Source organism: Molothrus aeneus, chromosome Z (genome assembly GCF_037042795.1).
Source record: "Molothrus aeneus isolate 106 chromosome Z, BPBGC_Maene_1.0, whole genome shotgun sequence".
Taxonomy (NCBI): Eukaryota; Metazoa; Chordata; class Aves; order Passeriformes; family Icteridae; genus Molothrus; species Molothrus aeneus.
The window spans coordinates 73246907-73272381 of NC_089680.1; the positions used below are offsets into that span (position 1 = coordinate 73246907).

The window sequence follows — 25475 nt, forward strand, 5'->3', positions numbered from 1 at the left end:
TCCAGTTGGAATAGTGGGAGCAGCATTGCTGTGGGGCTTCCAAATCCAGGGACTGCTGTGTGTCCATGCATGCTGTGGGAAGCAGTTGTACACTGCCAGGATGTTTAAATTAGATTCACTAATGTGCTCTGAGCTGCTAGCAAGATCCAGCAGTCCCAGAAAACTCAGTTTGCAAGGATCTACAGCAAAATGAGCAGGTCTGGTTTGGTTTCCTGATCATGCATAGGGTAAAGAGCAGGCCAGGAGTGTCCCAGAATAATAAGCATGGGTCAAAGGCAATTATTTATGGAGGATTTTACAGAGCTGAGCCTAACACTGGGTGGCTGTAGGTCCATGAGGGGAGCTGTGGGCAGCCTAAAACCCCTGCAGGTGGCTTTTATAACCATGCCATCCTGGCTGTGCTGGGACAAGGGTACCACACAGAAAGTTTACTCTTCATCACTGGTCTGAGCACAGCACCCTGCAGGGAAATCCCTCTTGCTGGCAGGCCACGATGAAAATTCCCTCCTGGCTTCTTTGTGACGCTGCTCAGATAAACACTCAGTGAGTTTCAGGGAATATGCATTTGCTGTCATGCTGTTTCCATGTCAAAATTACTCAGCAGCCTGTTTAAAACGGGGTTATGATGAAGCATTATCATACTCATTGGTTTTACTTGCTATTCAGCTGTTGTTTCACAGCCCCGTCACAACGAGTGGCAGTGTAGATTATATTTCCCATTTCGTGGGGTGTTAAATTCCTATCTGTAATGAAAAATTACTTAGTAATATAATATTATGATCATTATTTTATGGTAGCTGGGGAGCACCAAAGCCCACTGAAGCTTTAGCATATAAAAATTCCTGGAGAAAGAATCAGGTTTGGTGTTTTGTTACTATGACATAGATCCATAGCAAAGCAGGTGCCATGGATACCAGAGGGCCTATGAGCCTGTAAAGAGAAGAAGGCCAACCTTTTAGCATTTCAAGGGAAATGTAAAAGATATCAGCAATTAAATAAATAGTCCTTCATATTTACAAGTGAGGGAATGCATTGTGTGACAGGCAAACTGTTGCGGCAACCCTTTATATAAAGTTAATTTGCTTTGATATTATCTTTTTTCCCCCCCAGCATATTTTAAGAGGTCATTGGGAATTGTTTCTCTGAATTTGAGGGGTTGATGCTCCCGAGTGCCCCAATGAGCCCTGACCCCAAACTGGAGAGCTCAGGAGCCGCGTTTGTTCTCCTGCAAGAGGAGTTTATTAACAGACTGGAACAAACGGCCCCAACAACAAACACAAAAATATTCACAACAGTCAACACAAAAGTGTTTATAATGAACAAACAAACAAATAAGCAAATATACCAATAACCAAAAATCAATACATCAATATACCAAATATATCAATATACCAATAACCAAAATTTCATAGCAATAAACACAAAAATATTTATAACAAGTAACACAAAAATATTTATAACAACAAACAAACAATTATACCAACAACCAAAAAAAGCATAACAACAAACACAAAAATATTTATAACAACAGACAAAAATATTTATAACAATAAACAATTATACTAACAACCAAAAAATCATAACAACAAACACAAAAATATTTATAACAATAGACAAAAATATTTATAGCAATAAACAAACGCAAACCCAATCCTAACACTATATACCCAAACCTAACACTAAGTAACACCCCAAACTCATTGATAAGCCGGCCCAAGCTGAGGTGCATCCCCATCCAAGGGAACCTTTCCCACAATCCCAGCTCCGGCGTTCTCCCGGGGTGCTCAGAGGATGGAGAGCGCCCGCCGCCCGCGCCGGCTCTGCCCGCGGAACTTGCGCAGCTCCTCCTTGAACGCCGGGTGCTCCATGGGCCGATAGCCCCGGGGCTCGCAGTGGCCCTGCAACCCACGGCTCCATCAGCGCCGAGATCCCCTCCCATGGCAGGGAAGATGCTCAGGGCCAGAGCCGCCCCTCCCCGCTGCCCTGTTGCCCCCCATCCATCCCCTCCCAATTCCTGCCCTCCTGGCACCGCGGGGGCACCGGCAGGAACTCACCGGGAACTGGGAGAAGAACTCGCGGTACCCCCCCTTCAAGACGTAGAGCTCGGGGTAGTGCAGCCGCGGGTACTCGTGGCAGGAGCGATCCCTCTCCCGCAGGAATTTGCACCTGTGGCCCGGCAAAGCCCTCGGCATCAGCCCCGGCCGGGGGTCCGGGGGGCTGGCAGGCACACCCCTGTGCGCCCCCCGTGAGCCCTCACTCACATTTTGGGCCCCCGCTCAACAGAGAACTCGCAGTGGAAGATGAGGATCACCCTCTTGCCACCCTCCTGGGGCACGATGGGGCGCTCCAGCAGGAATTCCTCCACGTCCCGCTGCAGCGGCAGGTTGACAGCGCCCTGGGGAGGGACACCAGGCGCCTTTTTCCCCTCTGCCTCCAACTTCATTTTCTCCAGGGACCCAAAAACATTGCCCCCAGCCTCCCTCACCGTCATGCTCCTCTTTCCACTTGGGAATCAACCCTTTCTAGAGCGGCTTGGTGCTTTTCAGGGGCTGTTCCACCCCTCTGGGTGGCTCAGGACCCTTCACAGGGGGCTGCTCAACCCCTCCAGAGGCTCTGGAGAGGCTACTTCACTCCTCTCTGAGAGCTCAGCATCTTTGGAGGGGCTGCTGAATCTCTCAGAGGTTACTCAACAGATCTCGGGGCATCCTGAATCCCTGTTTTCTCCACACCTCCCGGGGTGGGCTCAGCACCTCTGGGGCTGGTTGGGGCTCGGACACTCCCCTTTCCTCCCAGCCCCGGGGCCACGGTGAGGGCGTTCTGACCTTGACGTGGCCTCCCTCGTACTCGTAGGGGTACCGGCAATCCGCGATGATGCTGCTCCCGATGAAGCTGCTGTAGCTCCCTGACAGCACCGCCGCCAGCTGCGGGGGGACCGGGTCACCAAGAGGGGACACACGGGGCCGGGAACAGGCAGGCAGCCCCTCGGGGGGGCTGCGGAAGGGCCGGTGTCCTCTTACCGTCTCAGGGGAGATGTACTTCAGACCCGGGTCCTTGCCCTCCACCGTGGGCAGCAGGTGAGGCTGGAGGAGACAAACCCTGGGCTCAGCTCTGTCCCGGGGGCACCTCACGGGGCTGGTGGCACTGTCCCCTCAGCCCAGGAGCCCCCCGTGGCCGGTTCTGCAGCCCCGGGCAGGGAAGGCACAGACAAACGTGCCTGAGGCACGGGCACGGAGCAGAGGAGCAGTGATGGAGGCTCTTCACCCCCTGCAAGGTCACAGCCCCAAGGCCCCGTGTGCCCAAGCAAGGGCCACCAGCTCGCTTTGGGCTCTCTTTGGCGGCACTGCGGGGCACTGATGATGGTCCCTGCTCAGAACAACGGGGGCAGTGCCCTCAGAGCTGCCCCATCCTGGTGGCCCTACCTTGGAGAAGTCCCCAATGAGCTCCCGGTCATCGTTGGCCAGCAGGTTCTCGATCTCCTGGAGCTGGGCAGACCTGCAGGGCTCCAGCCACGCTCCCTGCGGAGGCACCGACCAGAGACACCCCCAGATGTCAGCAGGGGCTGTGGCACAGTCCTGCCAGGGACAGGCTGGCTCTGCCCCCGCACCTTCCCCATCACCCACCGGCTCCAGCGCCGCCTCCTGCTCAGGGCTGCCGGCCATCCTGCTCTGCCGCTGGGCATTGGCAGGGCTGTCCCCGTCCGAGCGGAGCCCTCGCAACGGGAGGGGCTCGGCGACACTGCCGGGCACCGAGGGCGAGCGGAAGAGCTGCCAGCCCTGGCCACGCTTGCCTGGACGCTGTGGGGAGAGCCCGCGCTGCTGCCTGGGGGTTTGGCAAGCCTCCAGCTCCAGGGCTGGGGCTGCTCACCAAGCTGCCCCAAGCCCATGGACCCCCCTTCGGAGCCCCCAGGAGGGGGACTTTGGAGCTCCATCCACTGCCAAAGGTGGCCACGCACCAGCTTTGCCTCCCCCTTCTTTATCACTGGCGTGGTCACCGGCTTCTCCATGCCCTGGGGCACGGTGGCATCTCTCTGCCACAGCGGCAGCTAGGGGAACCGAGGGGAGAGGCAGAGGAGATCGTGAAGGGGATTCCAGCTGCTTCCCACCCTTCAGGAAGGGACGGGTCCTGTACCTAAAGGTCCATCCACCTCCCAGTGCCTCGCAGCTTTGGAGTCAGGGTGCCCCCAGGACCCCCCAGCCCGCCCATCTCCCACAGGCACACGCCTCCAGGGCAGGCTGGAGCGGCGGATGCCACTTTGCCCATGATCACCCATCCGTGGCTCCTCCTGATCGCTCCAGCCTCTCTCACCAGCAGCTCTGGGGCGCCGCTGGGGCTCTTGGCAAGGAGGTCCCTCCTGGCAGCCCCGTGGCCGGCGGGCAGGCGGCTCCGCTGGCCCAGCCTCTGCAGCTTCTTGGGGACAAAACCCTCCTGCAGCGGGGGGGACACGGCGTCAGCACCCCTGTGTCCCCTCCCTGACCTCCCCCCAGGTGTCACCGCGCCCCTCACCTCATCCTCGGGCTCGCTCTGCCTCACTCTGTCCCTGCGCACCTGGAGCTGGGAGATGTCCTTCAGCACCGGGCTGGCTTCCAGCTGGCGCTGCTGCGGGACAGCCAGGGGGTGAGCGGTGCTGCACAGCCCTGCCCTCTCTCCCGGCTCCATCCTCCTCGTCCCGGCTCGGCCGGACACCCGGCAGGATCCTGGAGCACTCACCGGCAAGGAGCTGATCCTCTGGCGAAGGAGCTTCCTGCTGCAAGAACCGGGAAAGGAAAGCATCGAATGACTGCAGGTGTCCCCGACCGCTGTGTCCCACCCTTCTGCCATTGTCACCTCCGTCCCCCATGTCCTGAGGGTGGGGTAAGACCCCCCCCCAGGGCTGTCACAGCTTCCCAAAGGGACCTGGGGCAACAGCACTTCCAGGCACTGAGCGAACACCAATGGCCTGAGTGGGACCCCAGGTGGGACACGGGGACAGCCTGGCTTTTGGGACAGGGACAGCCTGGGCACGGGGACAGCCTGGCTTTTGGGACAGGGACAGGGACAACCCGAGTTCGAGGACAGCCTGGCTTTTGGGACAGCGTGGGCACGGGGACAGCTGGCATTCATGTCCTGCAGGGACAGAGCCCCCTGACGTACTCTTTGAGAGCTCTCCCAAACTCCGCGATGGTTTTCTGGAAGCTGTGGGGAGAGCAGAAATGGGATTTAGGGGGCGTCCATCCGCGTTCCCCCCCCAAGCAGCCCAGGTTGTCACCCCCAGACACAGACTGGGGGTCACAGCCGGATGCGCAGCCCCCAGCCAGGCTGAGACCGGGCCCTGCTGCTCCGGAGAGGCGAGGCAGGGACAGCGGCTGTCTGTCTGTCCCCGGAGGACACAGGGATGGGGCCACTTACTCTTCCTGCGCGGGGCTCTGCTGCGTGTGGGAGCCCGGCCCCGATCCTGCGGGGGAACAAGGGACAGGGTGTGGGGATGGGGTCCCGGGCAGGACGAGGCCGGGCCGGGAGCCGCGGGTGGCAGCGCCGTTGGGAGCAGCGGTGCCGCACGGAATGTCGCGCGTCACCCTGCGCGGTGTCCCCGGCCGAGCGGTTCCCGCCTGAGCCCCAGGCACGGGCTCCTTGCCCAACGCTCCCCAGAAGCTGCCCCGCCACCACCCCCTCGCCAAGCCCTGCCGAGACACCCCCGGCACGACTTTGGGGACGGCTGTGGGGCGGAGCGGCCGCATCCCTCACGTGCATCCCTGGGCTGCCAGGACACCGAGTCCCGGGGACGGTCCGAGGCCAGCGGCTCCGGGGCCAGGGGGTGCCACAGCCGCCCGCGTCCCCTCCTCGGGGTGTCCCGGTACCTGCGGGCGGTCGGGACGGGGAAGGGTCAGTGCCCCGGCTGCCCCGAGCCCCCTCCAGGGGGCAGGAGGTGAACGGGAGCATCCCAAAAGCGCCCTCGGGCACTTTTGTGTCCCTTGTCCCATCCGGGGTGTCCCTGGACAAAGCCAGCCCGGCTCCCCTGGCCATCCCCTCACCTGTCCGGGCTCTCAGCGCCGTCCGGTGGCAGCGGCGTGAGCGGGGCCGTGCCCGGGGAGGGCAGCGGGGACACGGGCAGCCCGCGGCCGCCGCGCAGGGACATGGCCCGGACGAGCGAGGGTCGAGCTCCGGCAAGCGAGCGGCGACAAGGGACAAGGAGGTGACGAGGAGTGAGAGGTGAAAAGAGGTGACGGGCGAGAGGTGGGGGGTGGTGAGAGGCGATAAGAGGCGATAAGAGGCGATAAAAGGTGACCAGCGGTGACCAAAGATGGCCAGAGGTGACCAGCGGTGACCAGCGGTGATCAGAAGTGACCAGAGGCGACCAAAGGTGCCCACACCTGACCAAAGGTGACCAAAGGTGGCCAGAGGTGGCCAGAGCTGACCAGCGGTGACCAAAGGTGGCCAGAGGTGACCAAAGGTGACCAGAGGTGGCCAGAGGTGACCAGAGGTGACCAAAGGTGACAGAGCTGACAGGTGACACCGCTCCGCTCCTGTTTACAGCAGTAACAGCAATAACAACAACAGCGGCACTAGCAGCCAATGGGAGGCCGCGGCGGGCACGAGGCGGTACCGCCGGCCAATGGGAGGTGCGCGGAGCGCTTGGGGGCGGAGCCGCAGCCGAGGGGGGCGGTTTCGGAGCGGGAAAAGGGGCGTGGTCACGCGAGAGAGGCGGGGTCAGAGGTGAAAGGGGCGTGGCCAGGGCGTGCCACTGCAGGGGACGCTCGGCCAACCCTGGTGGCTCTCGTGTGTCACCTGCAGGGCCATGGAATGCTGCCCATCCCTGACAGCCAGTGCCACATCCAGTCCCAAGAAAGCAAGGTTGAAACCTCGGAGGTTGGGTTTTTATTGGTGGAGTTTCTATTTTTCAAGGCACCTGTGAGTGGCCTGCTCCGTTTTCCTGCTGAAAACTCTTATTTTTGTATTAAACTTAACCCAAATCTGTTAATTGGCACTTGTGCTTGAGGGCACTTGATTTCCTTGCTTTTGCAAATGCGCCCTTGAGATTGAGTCCCTGGTGTTTATTTCCTGTGTGGTTCCAGCCTGTCTCAGTTTCCTCATGGATGTGCCCAAACAGTTGGAATTTTAACAGAGGTAGAGACCGAAGAGGGGAAAAAAAATCATAATCTAGAAATAGTCCCAAGCATTTGACTTGACCATGCCTCCCTTTTCCCCCACCTGGAGATCAAGCCTGCCCAAGGAGTCCAAACCCTCTCCATGGGAGTTTGGAAGGCACCCGGCTGCTCTGCTGAGAGCCAGCAGCTCTGACAAAACCCTGCAGAAAGCACCACTTCCTCCTGCTCACGTCAAATTCCATGTACTTTTAAATAGATACACATATTTATATGTAAATCAGGAATTCTGAGAAAGCTCTGCGTCATGCCAGTGACATTTTGTGCTATTCAAGTATTGTCAACTGCTGCTTTTAAAACATCTTAAGAGCCTAATGGGGAATTTCACAGAAACTCAAATTGCAGGTGATTTTTCTGCAAGGTATTTTTTTGGTCCCCTTTTGTGCAGTCATTTCTTTTGTGAGCAGTAAATGGCATTTCTGCTTTCTGCTTTTAAATTCTCAGTTCTGAGGGCAAAATTAGGTGGCCTTCCTGGAACTCCAGGAACTCTCTCCCCACCCTTTAATTCTGGATGTGCCTGTTCTCCCAGGTGCACTGCAGCCCTCCTACAGAAGAGATGGGACCTCACACACAGGTATTTCAGGACCTGTCAATTTACTGGGGCACAAAAAACTTTAGTGAATTGCATCTTGCTCTTCTAGCTGCCTCCCAGCACAGCAGCAGCCAAAAAGTTAGATTTGCTCTTGGTCAGCTACGATGCAGCTTTGAAATACAAAGGGGCAAAAAAAATGTAGCAGGGTCACACTGAGCTTGTGAAGGCTTTCCTGGAGTCACCAACATGGGAAGTGTCACCAACATGTAAAGAAAGATGGATTGGGCAGTGGAAGGGGCTGTCCAGGGAGGTGGTGGAGTTGCAGGAGGTGATTAAGAAAAGGCTGGATGTGGCACCAAGTGCCATGGTGTGGTTGACAAGCTGGTGTTCAGTCATAGCTTGGACCCCATGATCTCAAAGGTCTTTCCCAACCTAGCTGATTCTGCAATTCTGTATTTTGCGGGGTTTTTTCAAACATTAGATTCAATTTTAATATGCCAACGTTTGTGTGGTTTTTTAAAAATTATTTCTAGGCTTTCTCCTGCCTGAGAGCAGCGGTGATAAATGAAAAGCCAGGAAGGGCACAGTGCATCCTTAAAAACTTTATTGGAGTGGCACGGTGCAGACTGCAAGTACAGTCACGAGTCTAAATATCCCCAACTTCAGTCCCTGCGCTGTCCCTGCCCGCAGAGCCCGGGCTCTGCTGCCAGTGGCCTCCCTTTGCCAGCCCAGGGCAGAGTCGTGCACGTGTCAGGATGAGCAGAAGGACATTCTGCAGGGCAGGGAGGCGGAGGAAAACCCACGGAGGCCCGTGAGAGGTGCCTGGCCGTGCCTGTCCTCGCAGGGAACAGCAGGAATGGGGCTTTGCTCCCTGCAGCAACACCTTCAGCCCCTTCCCTGCGTTCCCTGCTGGAGTGCCAGGAACAGGAGGACTGGAAACAGTGCAAAATAAGATAAAAAGGAGCCTGACCCTGGACCTGAGCTTTGATCGCTGCTGGGGCTCACGTCCCTCCTTTCATTCCCCACCCTCTGTGTTACATTTGTGATTTGTCCAGTCCAGGAGACTCCTGAAATTATGAGATAACAGTACAGATACAATTGGAAATAATGGTAATAATAATAATTAAAAAAAAAAAAAAAAGAAGTCCTGCCCTAGTGTGTTTTAACTACTGCTAAAGGCAGCATCCCAAATACCTGCTTGATGTCCAGACGTGCTGGAAGAAGCGGCTAATCCCCAATTTCTCACTCTTTAGCCACCCCACAGCTGGCCTGCAGGTTCCCACCAGGAACTGGCCTGAGCAGAAGTCTGCACAGCCCAGCTGAGGGTAACTAAAGCTCGCTATGTTCCAGAATACTTAATGCATCCACTGCAACGTTAAAAAATGCTAGCACATATGAACTCTTCAGAGATTTACAGGCACTATGTGAAGATTATGTGCAAAAGTCTGCAGATATTTTTTTTCCTCTTTCTTTTTTTTTTTTTTTTTTGGCATAGCTCTTCATTGATGCAATATATTTCCTGCAAATAGAAAGCATTCTTTCCCCCTGAATGCTGAAGGAAATGACAAAAAAGTCAGACTATGTGAGTCCTAATAAACTGAATTGCTGGGGGAAAGAAACAAACCTGAGTCTACTACTGGGAAAAAAGAAAAGATGAGGAAAAGTCCAGCAAGTATCGCTGTACAAAAACCACCCAGAATAACTATGTGCTTTTGCCATCAGCTTTTGTTCTTCAGGAATAATCATCCACCCACAGAAAGAAGACATTTTACACGATGCAGCAGGATCCTGGTGGGGGGAGAAAACAAAACAAAAAAAATAAAGTCAGAGTGCTCATCGTCTGTTAATTGGAAATAAAACTCACAATCTGGGAAGAATTATGGGAACTAAGCCTCCAGATGGGTCCAGAGTAGAGGTAATGACACAAGGCCAATATCCTAAAGATCAAAACCCCCAGCTGAGATGTGCTTGATCCTCATTACTCTATGAAAATGTCTTAGGGAAGCAGCATGTTACACCTTGGAATGCTTGGAATTCCACCAGCCTAAAGGAGTTTAGCTACATGAAGTAGTTCTGTACATACTGAATGGATAAAGGGTGTGAAAAAACTTTCCTGCCTGGGAACTCTGAAGTGCAAAGTCATCCCAAGCATTTTGATTTAGCAGTAGTTTTAACCATGTCTTGGTTTTCTTCAAGGACTGCCAGCAAAACTCAGCTTTAATTCACGAGCATGAAATTGTCTTTGTGGTAGCCCAGGGAGCAGGGAAGAAGAAATCTCACCTGGTAAGGTTAACGTTTAGCTTGTTTTCTGCTTCTCAGATTTGCTGCTGGAGGACTGTCCCTTTGCCTAAAGAGAGGATGAGACAATGAGATACTGAACCAAACTAATACCCGAAATCAGGCTTTAGCAGACTCCTCAGAGTCACAGTTCAGACATAAATACAAACTGCACCTGAAATAGTTTAGCAAGAGTATTGGTGACTCCTGCTGTGTACAGATATTTTCACCTTTTCACCATCAATTGCTTTCTTTCAGACAGAGTGGGTTGTGCCTGACCTCATCATTCCCTGTTCCTAAACACCCTTTTACCCACACCAGTGATCAGGCCGCAGCTCAGAACATCCTCCTGAAGAGGAGATAAAGACACCCCTCAGTTTTACACTGAGAGCTGCAAGTCAGTTCTGGGGTCTCAAAAAAGGCACCTGTGGTGATTTAATAATAACAACAACAACCAGAAATCCCATCACTGACATGTGAAATGTAAAACTCCCAGAGCAGATGCAATCACCTCATTCAGGCATCTACTGCATATACCCTCTGTGAGAACAACATGATGGAACAAGCTTCCCCCTGACCTGAATCAATTTTCTCTCCTTCTGGATAAAAAAAGCCAAACAAGCCTTTTTACCTTCCCCTTCTCCCTCCCCGCCCCCTTTTTTTCCCCTTTTTTTTGAATATAGAAACAGCTGCTTGCCTTTCCCCACCCTGTTCATTCATACTCTTTTTATGAAAGTATGTAGGCCTTCATTAATTTAAAAAAATAATTTATGATAATGACTTGGAACCTGGCTGTGGTTGTTGGAGTACTTTTTTAATCACTTTTGAAATGCTGTTACTCAAAACTGTCAAGAAATGAGAGAAGTGGTGGGGATTCTGCCTGAGGCAGCTACAGGAATGCAAAGTGGGACTATTAGATCTACAAATCTGGGAAGGAGAAGCCTGTGGAGCACTGAACAGCCCCCTCAGAGGACAATACTCTGTCTGAAATATACATATATTTTTGCCCCTGTTTATTTCCCTTGAAATAGAAAGGGGCCTTTCTCCTCTGTGCATGTTTATAAAAATGGATCAAATTCAACATATTGATGTAAAACTCCCCCCAAAATAACAACCCTGTAACATAAGTCCAAAATCCAGCTGCCTCCCTGCCCCTCTTGTATGACTGTCCATACTTCAATAAATGTGTTTGTACCGTTTTAGGGTCTCTGGGCTTTCCTTTATCCTTTGAGCTTGGTTTAGTGGTCGTAGATTCCTTCCCACTTTTGTCCTACACTCCAAAGAAAAAAAAATAAATTACAGTTACAAGGAGAATAGAGCACTGGTGGCTCCTGCTTTGACATCTGCCAAAACACAATCTTTTGAGTGGGTCTGGCAGCAGCACAGGCCGTGCTGACAGGAGGCTGCATCAGAAAAACCTGGTAGAGATGGGGAGATTTTGTATTTACCACCGAGCAATAATGCTGCAGCAGCAGATTTAGCCCTGGATTTCACAAGCAGATGAAGCAGGACTTGAAACACCAGTGGTCCTGCCTTCAGCTGCCTGAGGGAAGCACTGCAGTGGCCAGCAAAGCTCTTTGGAAACAGCTCTTTCCTCCCAGGAATTCAGCTGGTTTGAACCTCAGTTTCAAAGCTGCTGCTCCTTTTCTCATTTGCAGGGCCTCTCCAGTCCATTCCTTCTCCTTTCTTCTTGTCAACTCTACTGTTTTCCCTAACACATCTGAAAGTCTTTGCTGCTCCCTGCTTTTCTCCCTACAAAACCCTCTGGGGCTGTGTCTCAGCTCCAGCCAACAACCATTGCTACACAGCGCCTGGTATCATGGAGCAAAGCTTTCTCTGCCTCTCTGCAGTTTATGAACACTCTTAAAAACTGTTACCACATTTCTCTGCTCAGCTTACTTCTCCAAGCCTGTCTGAAAGGCTCTAATTGCCACAAACATTCCTTCTTCCAAATATTTAGTACACAAAAATACATTCAACAATATTTAGTACACAGCAAAGTACATCCAACTTCCACTGCAGAAGAGAGACAATCCCTGCATCTGGACAGGCTTCCTGTAAACCTAAAATGAGCTACTGCAAGGAGTGAAAAACTGTTTATTTTGCAAGTTATTAGCAGAAAATGTCCTACCTTTGAGTGCTGGGGTGTAGCAGGAGCCTTTGCACAAGTATCAAAGTCACCTGATAAGGCATCAATGGCTGCACTGTCATCCGTAGGTTTCTGCAATAATTTTAATTTTGAAGTCACAAAATGTGCAACCCAGCTTCCCACAGTCAAATTAGTGGTTCAGGAATGTATGTCTGCTTTAAAGCACAACTGAACTCCACATATATGTTAGAGACATCTATTTGAGGCTCCCAAGAGGCATGATTTCCTAACCATTCATAATGCAGTTGTACATAAAAATTGCATTTATTGCGAAGAGTTACTCCTCAAAAAAGTTTTACTGTCCACTACTGTTCCTGTTACTGGCTTCATTTATGAGTATTTGCAATTAATCACCCCTTAACTCTACAGTGAGGCAACTTTGAAACAAAATTAGAGCTCACAGCACGAAAAAAACCCCCACAGAATAAATACCATAAATATAAAAAAAAACACTCAATAAACCCCATCATAAATGTTACCTTCTTTCCTTTGTGTTTCACATCATCCTTTGCTGTTGGCTTTGCTGGTTTACTCTTGGGAAGAAAAAAAAGCAGATCCTCACTCATTTTGAACCAGACAGGTTAGTTTTAAAATACAAGTATTTACATATGGCACTACTGGGTGTTCAGAGATTGCCAATAAACCTGCACCATTCTGAATGGATTTCTTCAGTAGTTCAAAGTAATTTATTAGTTCAGACTGCCCAGGTGAAAAAGAAAAAAAAAAAAAACCAACAAAACAAGATCAAAACTTCTTTTTTTTGTTTGTTTGTTTGTTTTTTGTTTTGTTTTTGTTTTTTGTTTTGTTTTTTTACTTATAAGCATGTGAGGATAGAGCTACTCTCACTGAAGGATATTTCCATGTTTTTTACCATAATTCAGTACAGACACTCACTTATTCCACTTGTAATCCCAAAGAGGACAGACTGGCTCAAATAGACTCAATTTCCACTGCTGCAAATAAAAACTAGGAAAGTTTTTCCTTACCTGCTCACCTGACTCCAGAAGTTTCTGATAGTCAGGTGGGATTGTTTCATCCCTCTCTCCAAGCTTGTCTCTGTGTTCAGATTTAGCCTTTTCCTGAAAGTATTTAATTTAAAAAAAAACTTTATTACCCATGTTAGAAATATTAGCAATCAACAAGGCAGAGGGCATATCAGACTCAGGACAGATATCCTTTTTCACTTTAAAATTTTAAAACTACTGAGAAAACCCCCATGTATTCATTTTACTATGAAATGTGTTTCACACCTGAAAGTTTTTAAAATTACTTTTATTTTTCAACTTATGCTGCTCTGATTTTTGGCAGCATACCAGGAAGATGCCACACAGAACACCACAAGGAGGTTTTTAAGCAGACTGCTGAAGAGCATTTTTGTCATTCTTAATGCAGACATTTTAATATGTCTTTTTTCTTTTTTCTCCAACTAAGATTCCAGCCTAAACTAATTGATAGGCAGCATATGGTCATTTTGATTTTTCCCAGTAATGTACTTTACCTTAGCTATTTCAAATTACAATTTATTACTACTATTACTACTATTATGCAGAATTTTATTTTCTTGTTAGCAGAAGGGCCTTTATGGGATTTTATGAAAGACTAAATGAAGACAAAACCAGCAGAAACAAGGAAGTTTAAAAAGGTGTCCGATTAAGTGAACTTGTGGTTATAAAAGTCAAAGCTTGACAAAAAGAGGGCCAGAAAATCAATTTTAGAAACTGAGGCCCAAGAAGACACCTGAAAGATGATAAGAATAATGGCAATGAAAGGCAGTGAACTAAAATTATTTCAAATCTCCCATAACATTTCAACACTTGCCCTCAAGTGGCTGAAGTATATTAACTAAATTATAATTTTTATATATATAATGTACAGAACACACAGGTAATCCAGATGACTGAAAAGTGCTTGATATACCTGTATGTAAGAGCATGGATTTTTTTCTCCAGTAACCTTACTCTTACAACATCTAAAATCCCAATGCCATATACTCCTGTGAGCATATGGGAACCATTGCAGATTCTGGTTTTTGTTTTTTGTTGTTGTTGTTGGTTTGGTTTATTCCCTCCCACCCCTTCCTTCTTCCCAAATTGCTTAAGTTTCATAACGCCTTTTGTTACCTTCACTTTATCCACAACTGGTTTGTTCTCATCAGGGTCAGGTTCCCTCTGTCCCAGGGAATCAGACAGGAGATCCAAGGCTTCATCCATCTCTTTTCCTCCCTAACAAAGCAGAAACGCGTTTGTGAAAGCACATCTGCTGCAAAAATGATGTAATTCATCAATCTACTGTAAGTACTGGCTAATGAACTGTAGAACTTGAGTGAACAAAGAGCACTCCTGTTGTACTTGCAGTGTAGCACAATAGCTGGGGAAAAATACAGAATATTTCTGACCTGCAGAAAACATAATTTCAAGAAGGGCTTCTGGAATTATCTTGAATGGTTTTCTTTTTTTGATATAAATAAGCCTAGCTGCTGTAATGAGAACAGATCTATGAAATAACAGGCAATTGTGTGGCAATTATTGTTTGGCAGTTACCATGGATTTTGCAATTACATACAGAAGCTGGATAGAAAAAAAGCCCTTAAAGCCAACACAGGCAAGAGGAGCTTTATATTCCCCTCCCAAGCCAGGCTGGGAGCACCAGGGGAAGATCCCTCAGCATGGATCTGCATGTATGAGCAACATTACAATAAAAACCAGGATGGAGAGTTCCCCTGGTATTCAAAGGGGCTCATGGTACTGCCTGTGGAACTCTGTTGAAAATGGAGTGTCCACTCATTCTTTTTTTCTCCATTTTTTTTTCCCCAGGGGAACATTTTCCTTCTCTGCAGTAGCCATTTTTAGCAATAAATTATTAAATTCTGCAACAGTCCACACTGGTCACACTGTCCAGATCACGATGCTGCCTCTCCTCACTACTCAGCCCCTTGTTTTGGGGTAGGAACCTACAGGAGAGGTTTCTTACAGTGGCAGAAGGTGCAGGGGCTGCTGAGTGCACTGAGGAAACCGTAGCAGCAGAGATCACATCCGAGGAACTCGCGGGCTTGGCACCACCCTTGGATTTCTGGAAGAACAAGGCACACACGGGAACCAGAGAAAAACACTCATTAGACCCAAAACCACATCCAAAACACAGCACCCACGCAGCTGATTTCTAGGATTTAATTTTCTCGAGGAGCTTTGCTTATTTCAGATTGAAACACACCCCCCCCACACATTGCAACTGTTCCTCATCTCAGTTTGTTCTTCCATCTCAACCACTGGGTTAAACCTCACCACAGCTGAAGTTTAAACAGGTTTAACATGACTCCAAAAGAACTAAGATTTCACCAAGCCATCTAATATTCCCAAAGTACACTCAGCTGGAAAGCAGTACTCATGCAAGCAACTGGTAAAAAGACAGGTCACATAACTAGTTTTTTGTTTGTTTGCTTTTTAAAGTCCTGCTCTTTTATTAACTTACTACAAGAAGGATTTTAAATTTTTAGTTATTGGGTTTCATTTAAGGAACTTTATATAAAAAAACCCATAGATAATGTCATGATTATTCAAACAATTTGAAAATAAAACCAGATTTCAGAAATCTAACATACCTTTACTACAGTTGATGTAGGTAATGGTGCAGGTGGTGATGAAGAACAGGAGAATCCTTCTGTCAAACCCTCTAAAAGATAATTTTCACTCATAGGCTGCCATTGGAAAGAAAAAGAAGATTATAAGTCTCTTTATCACTTAAAAAGTAAGCAGGTAACATAGCCCATTTTTCAACTGAACACTGGTAGCCCTGCTGACATTTGGTAAGTAAGTAATGAATGAAACAGTTATTTGAAGCAATCACTTTTTTTACCTGTGACTTCTCTTCTGGTTTTGGTAGGAGTGGTTTTCCATCTTTATCCTATAAAGAAAAAAATTCCCTTGTGTTAACCCTTAAACAGCCATGCAATTCAAGCATCCTGGGAGCATTCTCTGAGCAACAGAAAGTGTTACAGGGGACAGGGACATAACCAAAAGCCTCTATAGCATCTACTGCTGCTACTCAGAAATGCCACTTAAGACATCCAGGTCCTTGGGGTTTTCTTAACAGCTTTAACCAATCACAATGTATTTATTTCTAAAGTACCAGAAGCTACAGAAAGACTCCAGTGGACTAATCTCAGAATTATTAATCTGCAGGTACCTGCATCTAAACCACTTCCATGCCCATGCAGGCATCCAATGATAGATGATAGATATTTGTGGGAACTACAAACCAGAATTTCTAGATATTATAAAAATGACTGAACCAAAACATCAGCATTTCAAAATGAAATGGGAGTCTCAGTTTCACCCACAAATTCTGAGGAATGAAAGGGAAGTAAGACCAAGCACATTAAATAAATTACTTTGGTTTCTGTTAATCTGTACTCTGGAGGAATTGTTTCCTCTTCTTCACCCAGTTTTTTGTGTTGTTTCTTTTTGCTTTTCTCCTGTGAAGGAAAAATAGGAATCACAGTAAGAAAAACAACTACCCATAGAAATTCACATAAGCAAGCTTCCAGCCGTCAGTCCTCTGATTCTTATTAGTCTTTCTCATTCAATCCAACCACCAGATACAACTCTCACAAAAGTTAAAAGAAAGCATTTTCTCATTCCCCTGCCTGTTTCTTCCTCTGTGTATTAGAAGTAGCTCTACCTATTTCAGTGAAGCTAGCGGAGGTAAGTGAATAGGCAAGGGTCAACCAAAATCAAAAGTACCTCTGAGTCTTAATTCTTGACACTTTTGCAAATTCACTCAACAGCTGTCTGGGCTGCATGCAAAGGAAGGCTGAAGAGAGAAAATCAGTGGCCCACTTAAAAAATTATTGTCCCCATACAAGTTATGCTGGGAAAATGCCAACTAAGAGAAAGGACTAAAATCAACTTTGGGAACTTCTGCTTGACAGAATTCCAGCCTCTAGAAGGGCTGTTTCTGACTCCAGCCAATTCCATCTGGTTTAGGGTGGCACATGGGGGCATTCAGTCTGTGCCTATGAACAGCATTCCCTTGGACAGGATTTCACTGACTTATTTATGACTCTCTATTTAAATATATAAACCCTAAAAGTTTTATGCATAATTCCTAATTTAAAACCCTCATCATAAAGTTGGTTCCTTCAGAAAAAGGACCATACTCTGTGCTACTCCGATGTGCATCTTAGTTCTGCTTCAGTTCAGCAGGACACAACAAAGACAGTGTTCAGAAACTGAGGGAACTACTGCACTGCAATAGTCAGAATTATTAGGAAAGTGTACTCTTTGTGCTGAAATCCTTCTAGTACTTCCTAAGCAGAACAGAACCGCTTTCAACAGTACATTTTGTTTGTAAAAAAAAGTGAAAATGTAACATCTACTGTGTTTGTGACCTGAGGAAATGCAGTAGTGCTGAAGGTAATTACATCAACAGTCTATCTTTGGAGGTCTGATTTTTTTTCTCTACCTTAACTTTGTCCACAGCAGGCTTTTTCTCATCTGGATCAGGCTCTCTCTTTCCTAGGCTACTGGACAAGGCTTCCAGTGCTTCATCTGACACAGGACCAACCTGCATGGGTGTTGATATAGGAAAAAACAATTTTTAGTTTGAAGAAACCTGGTTTTGTCTTCTCCTGCAGTCCCTATTAGGTTCACAAACAGCATCCCCTTTAGAGCAGTAAGGGCACCACAGAACTATCAGTTTGGCCTCCTCTCTGGGGAAGGTCACTGACATTTCAGTTTGTGCTTGACTTGGTTTTTTTTGAGGGGGTTTTTTTTGGTTTTTTTTTGTTTTTTTTTTTTTGTTTTGGTTTGGTTTTGGTTTTATTTTGTGAACCACTCAGCCTTTGTGGCATACCACGATGGAGGAAGAACACGCAATACTGAAATGAGCATCCTGACAACATGCTCTACCATTTCACAAATAAAACACTGAATTTTGCTTCAGCTCCAGCTGAAGGGGCTCCACTACTTACTGAAGGCACAGGAACTGCAGACTGCACAGTGCAAGCTGTGGCACGGGGTACCACCTTATCCTCAGTGGCTTTTGCAGAAACAGAACCTGATTGCTTCTGAAACAGAACAATTTAGACTGTATTTTAGTGAATATGCTTAGAAAACATAAATGTGCCCGTTAAACGGCTTATTTTTTTCTAAATACAGTACTAAATGAGAAAGAAAAGTCTAAATTTAAAGGCTGAAGATGCTCAATGAAGAGCTGAGTGCCAATACTCCTGTTCCACTAAAGGCAATGGGAAGGGTAAAGCAGGAAGAGAAGAAAATTGGTTTTTTTGAAAGAACACAACCAATACCCAATCTTAGCAAAACTGTCAGTGTCAGCTTCTCCAGTGAACCAGAAAGACTTACTTTGGATATGTTGCTGGGCTTTGGTGCTTTGGGTTGTACTGCAGGCTGTGCAGGACAGGCAAAGTCCTTTGAAAATTCATCAACAAGATCAGATTCACTCATAGGCTGTGAAAAAAAACCCAAACAAACAAAAAAAAAACAAACAAAAAACATGAGAGGCAGGTGACTCACTGCCTCTTTTTAATTTACTTTTTCAAGAACTGTATTACAGCTACTCATAAAGCAGGAAAACATCTGTAGTTTACACTGAAATAACCTTTCACAATTATGTGCAACAAAACAGAATTAATTTTGCAGGGCATAAAATTAAGAGAAACACACTTCAGAATAAGTTTCTTTGTTATCATGTCAATATAATGTAGAGAATTGTACTTATAATATAAGACATAACATAGAGTACCAGATATATAATGTTCAAGACAGGGCTTGAACAGGAAAATGCAACCCCTTAAATAGGAAGAAAGTGCTAATATTTACTAGCAGAATTAGAGCTCCATGAAGGTTCCCTTAGCCGGTCCATTGACTGCTGAAACTCAGTTCTTTTCACTATGTGTGTTTTGGTGAATTAAAATTCAGTTTTAGTTTCCTGCTGTTTGTGATATATTACAATCTACTGATGCTATGTGAACTAGGCCTCTGCAATCCATGTATCTCTACATCCATACACCTGAAGTTCCTGGGATGCTCCAAATTGCTGTTAAAACCTAAATGTTTAAATCTTTGCTAGCAGTGATGGCCTGATCCACTTGCTGCACGGAACTTAACAGCTTAAGGACAGACTCATAATGCATAAAAAGACATTTCTGAGAGAGAAATCCCTCCCTCATTCCCTTTCCCTAATTCTTTATCAAGTGTCTCAGACTTGATAAAGTCTGAGACACTTGATAAAGACATAAGGCCCCACTTTTCATATTGCCTGAAATCCTCCTTCAGATACTGAATAAGAAAAGGCATTTAGGCAGTAAATTTTATTCCCTAAGAGTAACGTCACTGCTTAAGGCTACCCAGAGTGGAGGCCCAAAAAAAGAAAGACCAGCTGAACTCCTGAAGGAAGGAATTTGCCTTCACCAGAAATCATGGAAAACCAGCAAGTGGCTGGTGGTTCCCAGCTATTAGCACAGCTTTTGGAGTTTTGCTGACTTTGGTTCACTGATCTCAATATTAGTGGTGATCCCCTGGCAGCAGGGCCTAGTTCCCCCCACAGCACAGCTGCTCCCTTTTCCTCCTCATGACAGGCCTGGCAGGAGTTCCCTTCTGTCCAGCTCTCAAACATCCACCACTCATGACAATCACATGTCTGAGACCTGAAATAACAATTTTTAGAGACCAAAAGTCTTTTTTTTCCAGCACTTTGCCCACACTTAACCCCGAACTTCAGATTTCTGCCGAGAAGGGACTCGAACTGGTCCTGACCTTCACCCTCATTTCAGGGGAGCAGAGATTTCCTTTGCTTTTCCAAATTTTGGCAGGACTCCTCAGCTCTCAAAGTGAAGCCCTCAGTTTCTTCAGTGCACAGTTCCTTTGCTTTCTTCCTGTGCCTTTAAAACTAGTATTTGCAGCTGTCTCTTTCAGTATTTTAATCCTCTCTTGCACTTTCTGGCCACGATGGATACTCTTTGCAAAGTCCAGGTTGTTTGTGATTAGGAAAATATCCACAGCAGCTTTTTTGCCTTCTTTCCAGGAGGAAATATTCCTTTATATAAAGGAATATTCCTTTATTCCCTTATATTTGATCACTAGCAAGAGGAAACTGTCAGAAAAACAAAAGATTTTCCTGCTTCACCTCTCTCTATCCTTAACAGCTCCAACAGACCTCTATAGAAGACTTTATACTAACTCCCCACACAGCCTTTTTTTGAGTCAGCAATAATTTTTGTAAATCTCTCCTGTCTTGAACTCTCTAAACCTTTTTCTTATATGAGCTCTTCATTCACAGGCAAGTGAATTTCAATAAAACCAACTTCCACCTGATGCTTCTGACCAGCAGGTTTTGTGCAAGGAAGTAAAACACACAAGCAGACCAAGAGACTTACATCATGGTACAGAGAGAAGTGATGACAGAGAGGGAGAAAACAGGATATCTAGCCACACTCCTACAATATTGTCAGTTTTCTAACCTTTGGTTTTTCTTCAGGCTTCGGCAATATTGGTTTTCCATCTTTATCCTAGAAGGAAATTAAGTATTATTTACATTTTTCTCTTGTTACAAGAAGTGCCATATTCTGTAATCACCAGCAAAATAAAGTAAAGTAAATTACATATTCAAGAATTAATCAGTGACAGGAATTCCCCTAACTGGGGAATTTTTACATGGCCAGATATGTAGATCAAAAAAAGAAAATGGGATGTCAGCACATTAAAAAGAGACCAAAAAGTGTTCTACTGTTGTTTTGGTTAACTTTGAATCAATCTCCATCACTTTGGGTGACAATCCAAAAAACAAAACAAAACAAAACAAAAAAAGTGCAAATTTCCCACCATTTTACATCAGTGTTTCAAGGTTACATTGCAACGTGATACCAAAGAGCACTCCTGCAAAAGGATGGATTTTACAAGGATGATATTTAATGTCAGAAACACAAAATGTCACTCTTGGAGAAGGAATGGGTGGTTTTGCCATTTGACATTACTCACTCATCTCATGGATAAGATGAGATCTTTGCCCAGAGTGCCTGGAAAAAACAGTGATACCCACAAAGGGAGACAAGAAATAAGAAGTACAGGAATCACCAAGGAGAAAGCCATTGATTAAATACTAGTTTAATTTGTTTTCCCCATGTTCTTTCCCTCTCTGTAATGAAAGAAAGTGTCAGGCAGAGTGCCCTGCCTGCAAAGCAATGGAGATATGAAAAACTTACCAACTCTGGTGTTAACCTGTACTCTGGAGGTATTGTATCATCACGCTCTCCAGCCTTTTGTTCCTTTTTCTCTTTGGCTTTTGCCTTGAAAAGAAACAACATTAAAAAACCAAAACCACTTAAAGAAATTAAAATAAAAGCTCCCTTTACACAACTCCACTATCAGGATTCTCCTGCCTACTGTGTACAAAAGGACTGGCATCAGATGAAATTATTCTGTGTAGTAAGATACTAAAATCCCTCAATTTATTCCAATCAAATGTCTGTAGTAATATCATAATGGTTTAAGATTCAATGCCATATGTGAAAACAACTAAATTATTTTAAATCCTAAAAAACTCTGGACAGTATTCAGAGCTCTTTGTGGCAGGCACTTTTAGAATTTTTGCGTGTACAAAATTGTCAGGTTTTCTTGCACTTCAGCACTCTGATTACAGAACCCATAATTCTGTGTCTTTTTCCATCACTGGCACCAAAACAAAGTTTTTAATTCTCTGGGCCTCATTAATGAAGAAATGCATCTGCTAAGTTATCTGAAGGCCCAGAGTGACTAAATCTGCAACACAAGAAGCTCTTTTTTAGTCAAAATTTGGCTCAGCAACAGAAGATTTTTTACTATTTCCCCATTGCTTGCTTGGTCTGAGCTATAAGTGAAGACAGGAAAAAACCTTCTCTAACTATTGTTATAGACAGAGTTTGCAAAATTAAACCAAAAAGTTAAAGCTTAACATGAAAACACAGGGCAACTGTTTAAATTCTATCTGTTGTGGAAAAACAAAACTCCCAAAAGATAGTGAAGGCAAGACTCAAATTAGAAAGATAATGGAGTTGAAGGAAAAAGGAGCACACACACTGGAAGTCAAACAGCAAATATGTGCAAAATGAAAGCTTGCTATAAATTGTATAGAGTGCTGGGGAAAAGAAAACTAAAACAGAGCTGTATCTACCCATGAATGTATGTATGTATATATGTATGTTTGCTTGTTTAAGCAAACAAATTACATGCTCATAATTTTCCAGACCACCTTACTATGTTCAACTCCACCTGTATCCACTTGGGATTCTGAATGTTTTAGATTTTCTCAATCACTGAAGGCTCACACATTCCTTAGGCCTTTGACATCAAAGTCCCTTTCTTGTTATTTTGCATATTTGTCCAGTGTCTAACAAAGAAACTCAGGATTCCACAGCCAGAGCCTGGAAGCCAGGGTAAAAAAGGAGTGAGGTATTACCTCTGACACCTCTGCAATAGGGGTAGGATCTTCTTCAGGTTCAGGTTCAGGGCCTCCAAGAGTATCAAGAAGAGCATCCATTGCATCATTGTTCATTTCCTGTATTTTGAGAAAATGTTTAAACTACTTTGTAATTTCTTTAAACTGGCACGGGTTTTTACCTCAAATATTTTTATGTTGTATATGAAGAAAACAGCCAGCACTAGATTGGTCATTTTAGTTTGGCTTTACCCAATTAACTTAACACCAAATTACGTGACAGAATTAGCACAACTTTAGTCAGACACAAGGCTTTTCTTAAGGAAAGAATGAAAAAGAAAAAGGAAATTAAAAAAAAACCCAAAAACCACAGTGTCACAATGTTATCTAACACAATTCTCATATGCTTTGACTTGGCAAACTGAAAAAGTGTAAGGTCACACTTGCTCTGTTCAGAGGGAAAAAACAGAAGGTTCATAAACCGTGAGAAAGTTACATCATATCCAAGTTTTAAACACAGATCACAGAGCTAAGAAAATTTTCCTACAAATATTTCTACTCTACTTCCTCTAGTGAGAAGTACCATAGTTATTCCTCAGAATCCAGAAGGAAAATCATCTGATACACTAAAGTAAGATCTTTAAGGCACAATGGAATCTGGGCAATGGCATTTCTTGTTATTCCTATATTTTCTATAACAAAGAGGATTTACAATTGAAAATGGGAATCTTCAAGATTTTACAAGAACAAAAACACATAAGAGCAGCATATGCCTGTAAATTTTAATTATAAGGTAACCAGTGAAAGAAGAATTATGCATACCTCTTTTGATTTTGTTTTCTTCTCCTTAGGAGGAACTGAGGTCTTAACTGAACTTGCTGCTTGTGCTTCCACAATTTCTTCTTCTTTATTTGGTTTCTGCAAGTGAGATGAAATTATAGGCAAATTTGCAAATATAGAAAAGAAGCAGGAAATTTTACCTACTTTAATATGAAATATTATGATAGCAGTGTCAATTTTTCCACACAATAAATGCATGCAGTGGCAAGGAAAGTGTCAGTACCTCTGTCAGATTTGTCTTCTTCTCCTGAGCAGAATCAGCACTGCAGGTGAAGTCAGATGAGAGGGCCTCTGCAAGCTCATCATCCGTCATTGGCTTCTGAGCAAGGAATTGCAAACCAAGTTATGACCATGAGAAACTTCAAATATCATCATGGGCCAAGCTCAGTTTACAGCCTGAGTGTGTCCCACAATTACTCACACAGTGACCTCACTGGCACAAGTTCCTGACACAACAGAAAATAAAGGTGCTCACCCCCACTGGTTGATTCATATCTCAGATAAGCTTTTATTTTTAGTATGTCAGACTTCCCAACCAGCAAAATTATGCTGGCTGACAGAAATCTCTGGCCAAGTGTAGAAATACAAGTAGTCTTTGCTGAAGGCATTAAGAGAGACTCCTGCTTGCAGGAGTATCTCCCCTTTGTTATTTTATGCCCAATATTTCTTTGTTATTTTATGCCCAATATTTCTGTAAACATTTATTTGACTCATTTCAGCTTCAGCATTGTGAAAATTCCTACAGTTTTATTAAAAACATCTGTGCCAAGCTCTATTTATTTTTATCAGTAGCTAGGTTATTTGGCATCCCACATCCCCCTGTCATTGCCTGAGAATTTTGGAGAACAGGCAACGTTTATATTTTCCTAGGAATTCAGTGATAACTGGGTTATTTTCACCTCGATTACTTTCACCTTCCAGTATATTAAAAAAAAAAAGGTCTTACTTCATCTTGCTCATTCGGTTTCGGGGGGACCACGTCTTTGCCATATCCTTTGCTCTAAAGTGAGAATTAATTTTGTAGTAAGTGGGAAACAGAAATATCCAATATTACAGACACACATGAAGAATGTATTACTATTTAACTCACCTTCAACAGTTTAACATACTCTGGAGGGAGACTACCTTCCCGTTTGCCCAATTCTTCCAAGTATCTTGAATATATATCTTCCTGTGAAAATAATTCCCACATTAACGTTTGTGTACTGCTCTTTATCAGAAATAAATTTCTGATAGAGCCACCTACAGCGATACCACCTAAAAGAAAATTCAAACATTGACTGGGACACTATAGTGTCTTTCAGTACCTACTGTCATGCACATGCCTCCTCACCTGCTTCAACAGAGCTCATCATCCAGCAGAACATTCCCAGATTCCTAATTTAAGCTATTTCAGTGTCTCAGACCATAGGATGTATTGCTGAACCTACACTGCTTTTTAAATATTTATGTATTCCAACATTTTTGTCATGTTTTACTGAGCCACTAAGCTTGTAATCTAATCCTTTCTATATGATTGTCCCATTCAGACTCAGAAAGTTATGCATTCTTCAACAAATTCCCAAAACTGTGTCATTTCTATATTTACAAAACCAACATTAATACGTAACTGTGCACACTCACTTTTAACCCTTCACAGATCCTGGATCAACACAGTGAAGAGCAACTACAGATGCAATTTAGGGATGAAATAAGAATGTGAAGTGTAAAATACCGTAATTTCTGGGCCAGTGTAAACAGGAGTAGTAGGCACATCTTCCTCGGGTCCACCAAGGGTATCTATTAGGCTATCAAGTGCTGACTCATCCATACCAGGCTAAAAAAATAAGCAAACCATTACAGAGGTTACAAAGGTACACAGGAGGAAAAAAAAACCTGAAGCATTTGGTGAATCTGTAGAATACTCCTAGAAACAAACCTAAAAGCTTTCTTTCAGCAGGATGTGTACTTGCCAAATTTTTCAGTGAGAATGGTTCTAAACTCAGTTCTCCAGTGTCATTAACAAGGTGTTTTATTTATTTATTTTATTTATATTTTTATTTGTGTATCAGTGGATACACATATATATTCAAATATAACTGAAATAGGTAGTAACTGATTTTAAGCTTGT

The 25475-nt window shown here is 45.2% G+C and overlaps 1 protein-coding gene and 1 pseudogene across 5 annotated transcripts in view; both read right to left on the bottom strand.

Moving 5' to 3' along the window:
• Nucleotides 1-1443: 1443 nt before the first annotated feature.
• LOC136569415 (M-phase inducer phosphatase 2-like) lies at nt 1444-6112 on the bottom strand (annotated as a pseudogene).
• A 2146-nt stretch (nt 6113-8258) lies between these two features.
• CAST (calpastatin) overlaps nt 8259-25475 on the bottom strand; it is a 52069-nt gene continuing 34852 nt past the window's right edge. For 4 of the 5 annotated variants that reach the window (XM_066568770.1, XM_066568768.1, XM_066568766.1 and 1 more), the window contains 22 exons: nt 25080-25181; nt 24456-24536; nt 24312-24365; nt 23589-23684; nt 23348-23443; nt 22547-22645; nt 21315-21398; nt 20574-20621; nt 18457-18561; nt 18066-18161; nt 17558-17659; nt 16485-16568; nt 15950-15997; nt 15696-15791; nt 15068-15166; nt 14218-14319; nt 13084-13176; nt 12577-12630; nt 12080-12169; nt 11144-11223; nt 9952-10018; nt 8259-9459 (listed from right to left, as the gene is read on the bottom strand). In XM_066568770.1, coding sequence (XP_066424867.1) covers nt 9961-10018; nt 11144-11223; nt 12080-12169; nt 12577-12630; nt 13084-13176; nt 14218-14319; nt 15068-15166; nt 15696-15791; nt 15950-15997; nt 16485-16568; nt 17558-17659; nt 18066-18161; nt 18457-18561; nt 20574-20621; nt 21315-21398; nt 22547-22645; nt 23348-23443; nt 23589-23684; nt 24312-24365; nt 24456-24536; nt 25080-25181 — 1767 coding nt within the window. In that variant the 3' untranslated portion in view covers nt 8259-9459; nt 9952-9960. The remainder of the gene's footprint in view (nt 9460-9951; nt 10019-11143; nt 11224-12079; nt 12170-12576; nt 12631-13083; nt 13177-14217; nt 14320-15067; nt 15167-15695; nt 15792-15949; nt 15998-16484; nt 16569-17557; nt 17660-18065; nt 18162-18456; nt 18562-20573; nt 20622-21314; nt 21399-22546; nt 22646-23347; nt 23444-23588; nt 23685-24311; nt 24366-24455; nt 24537-25079; nt 25182-25475) is intronic. The other variant, XM_066568769.1, reaches the window with a different exon arrangement.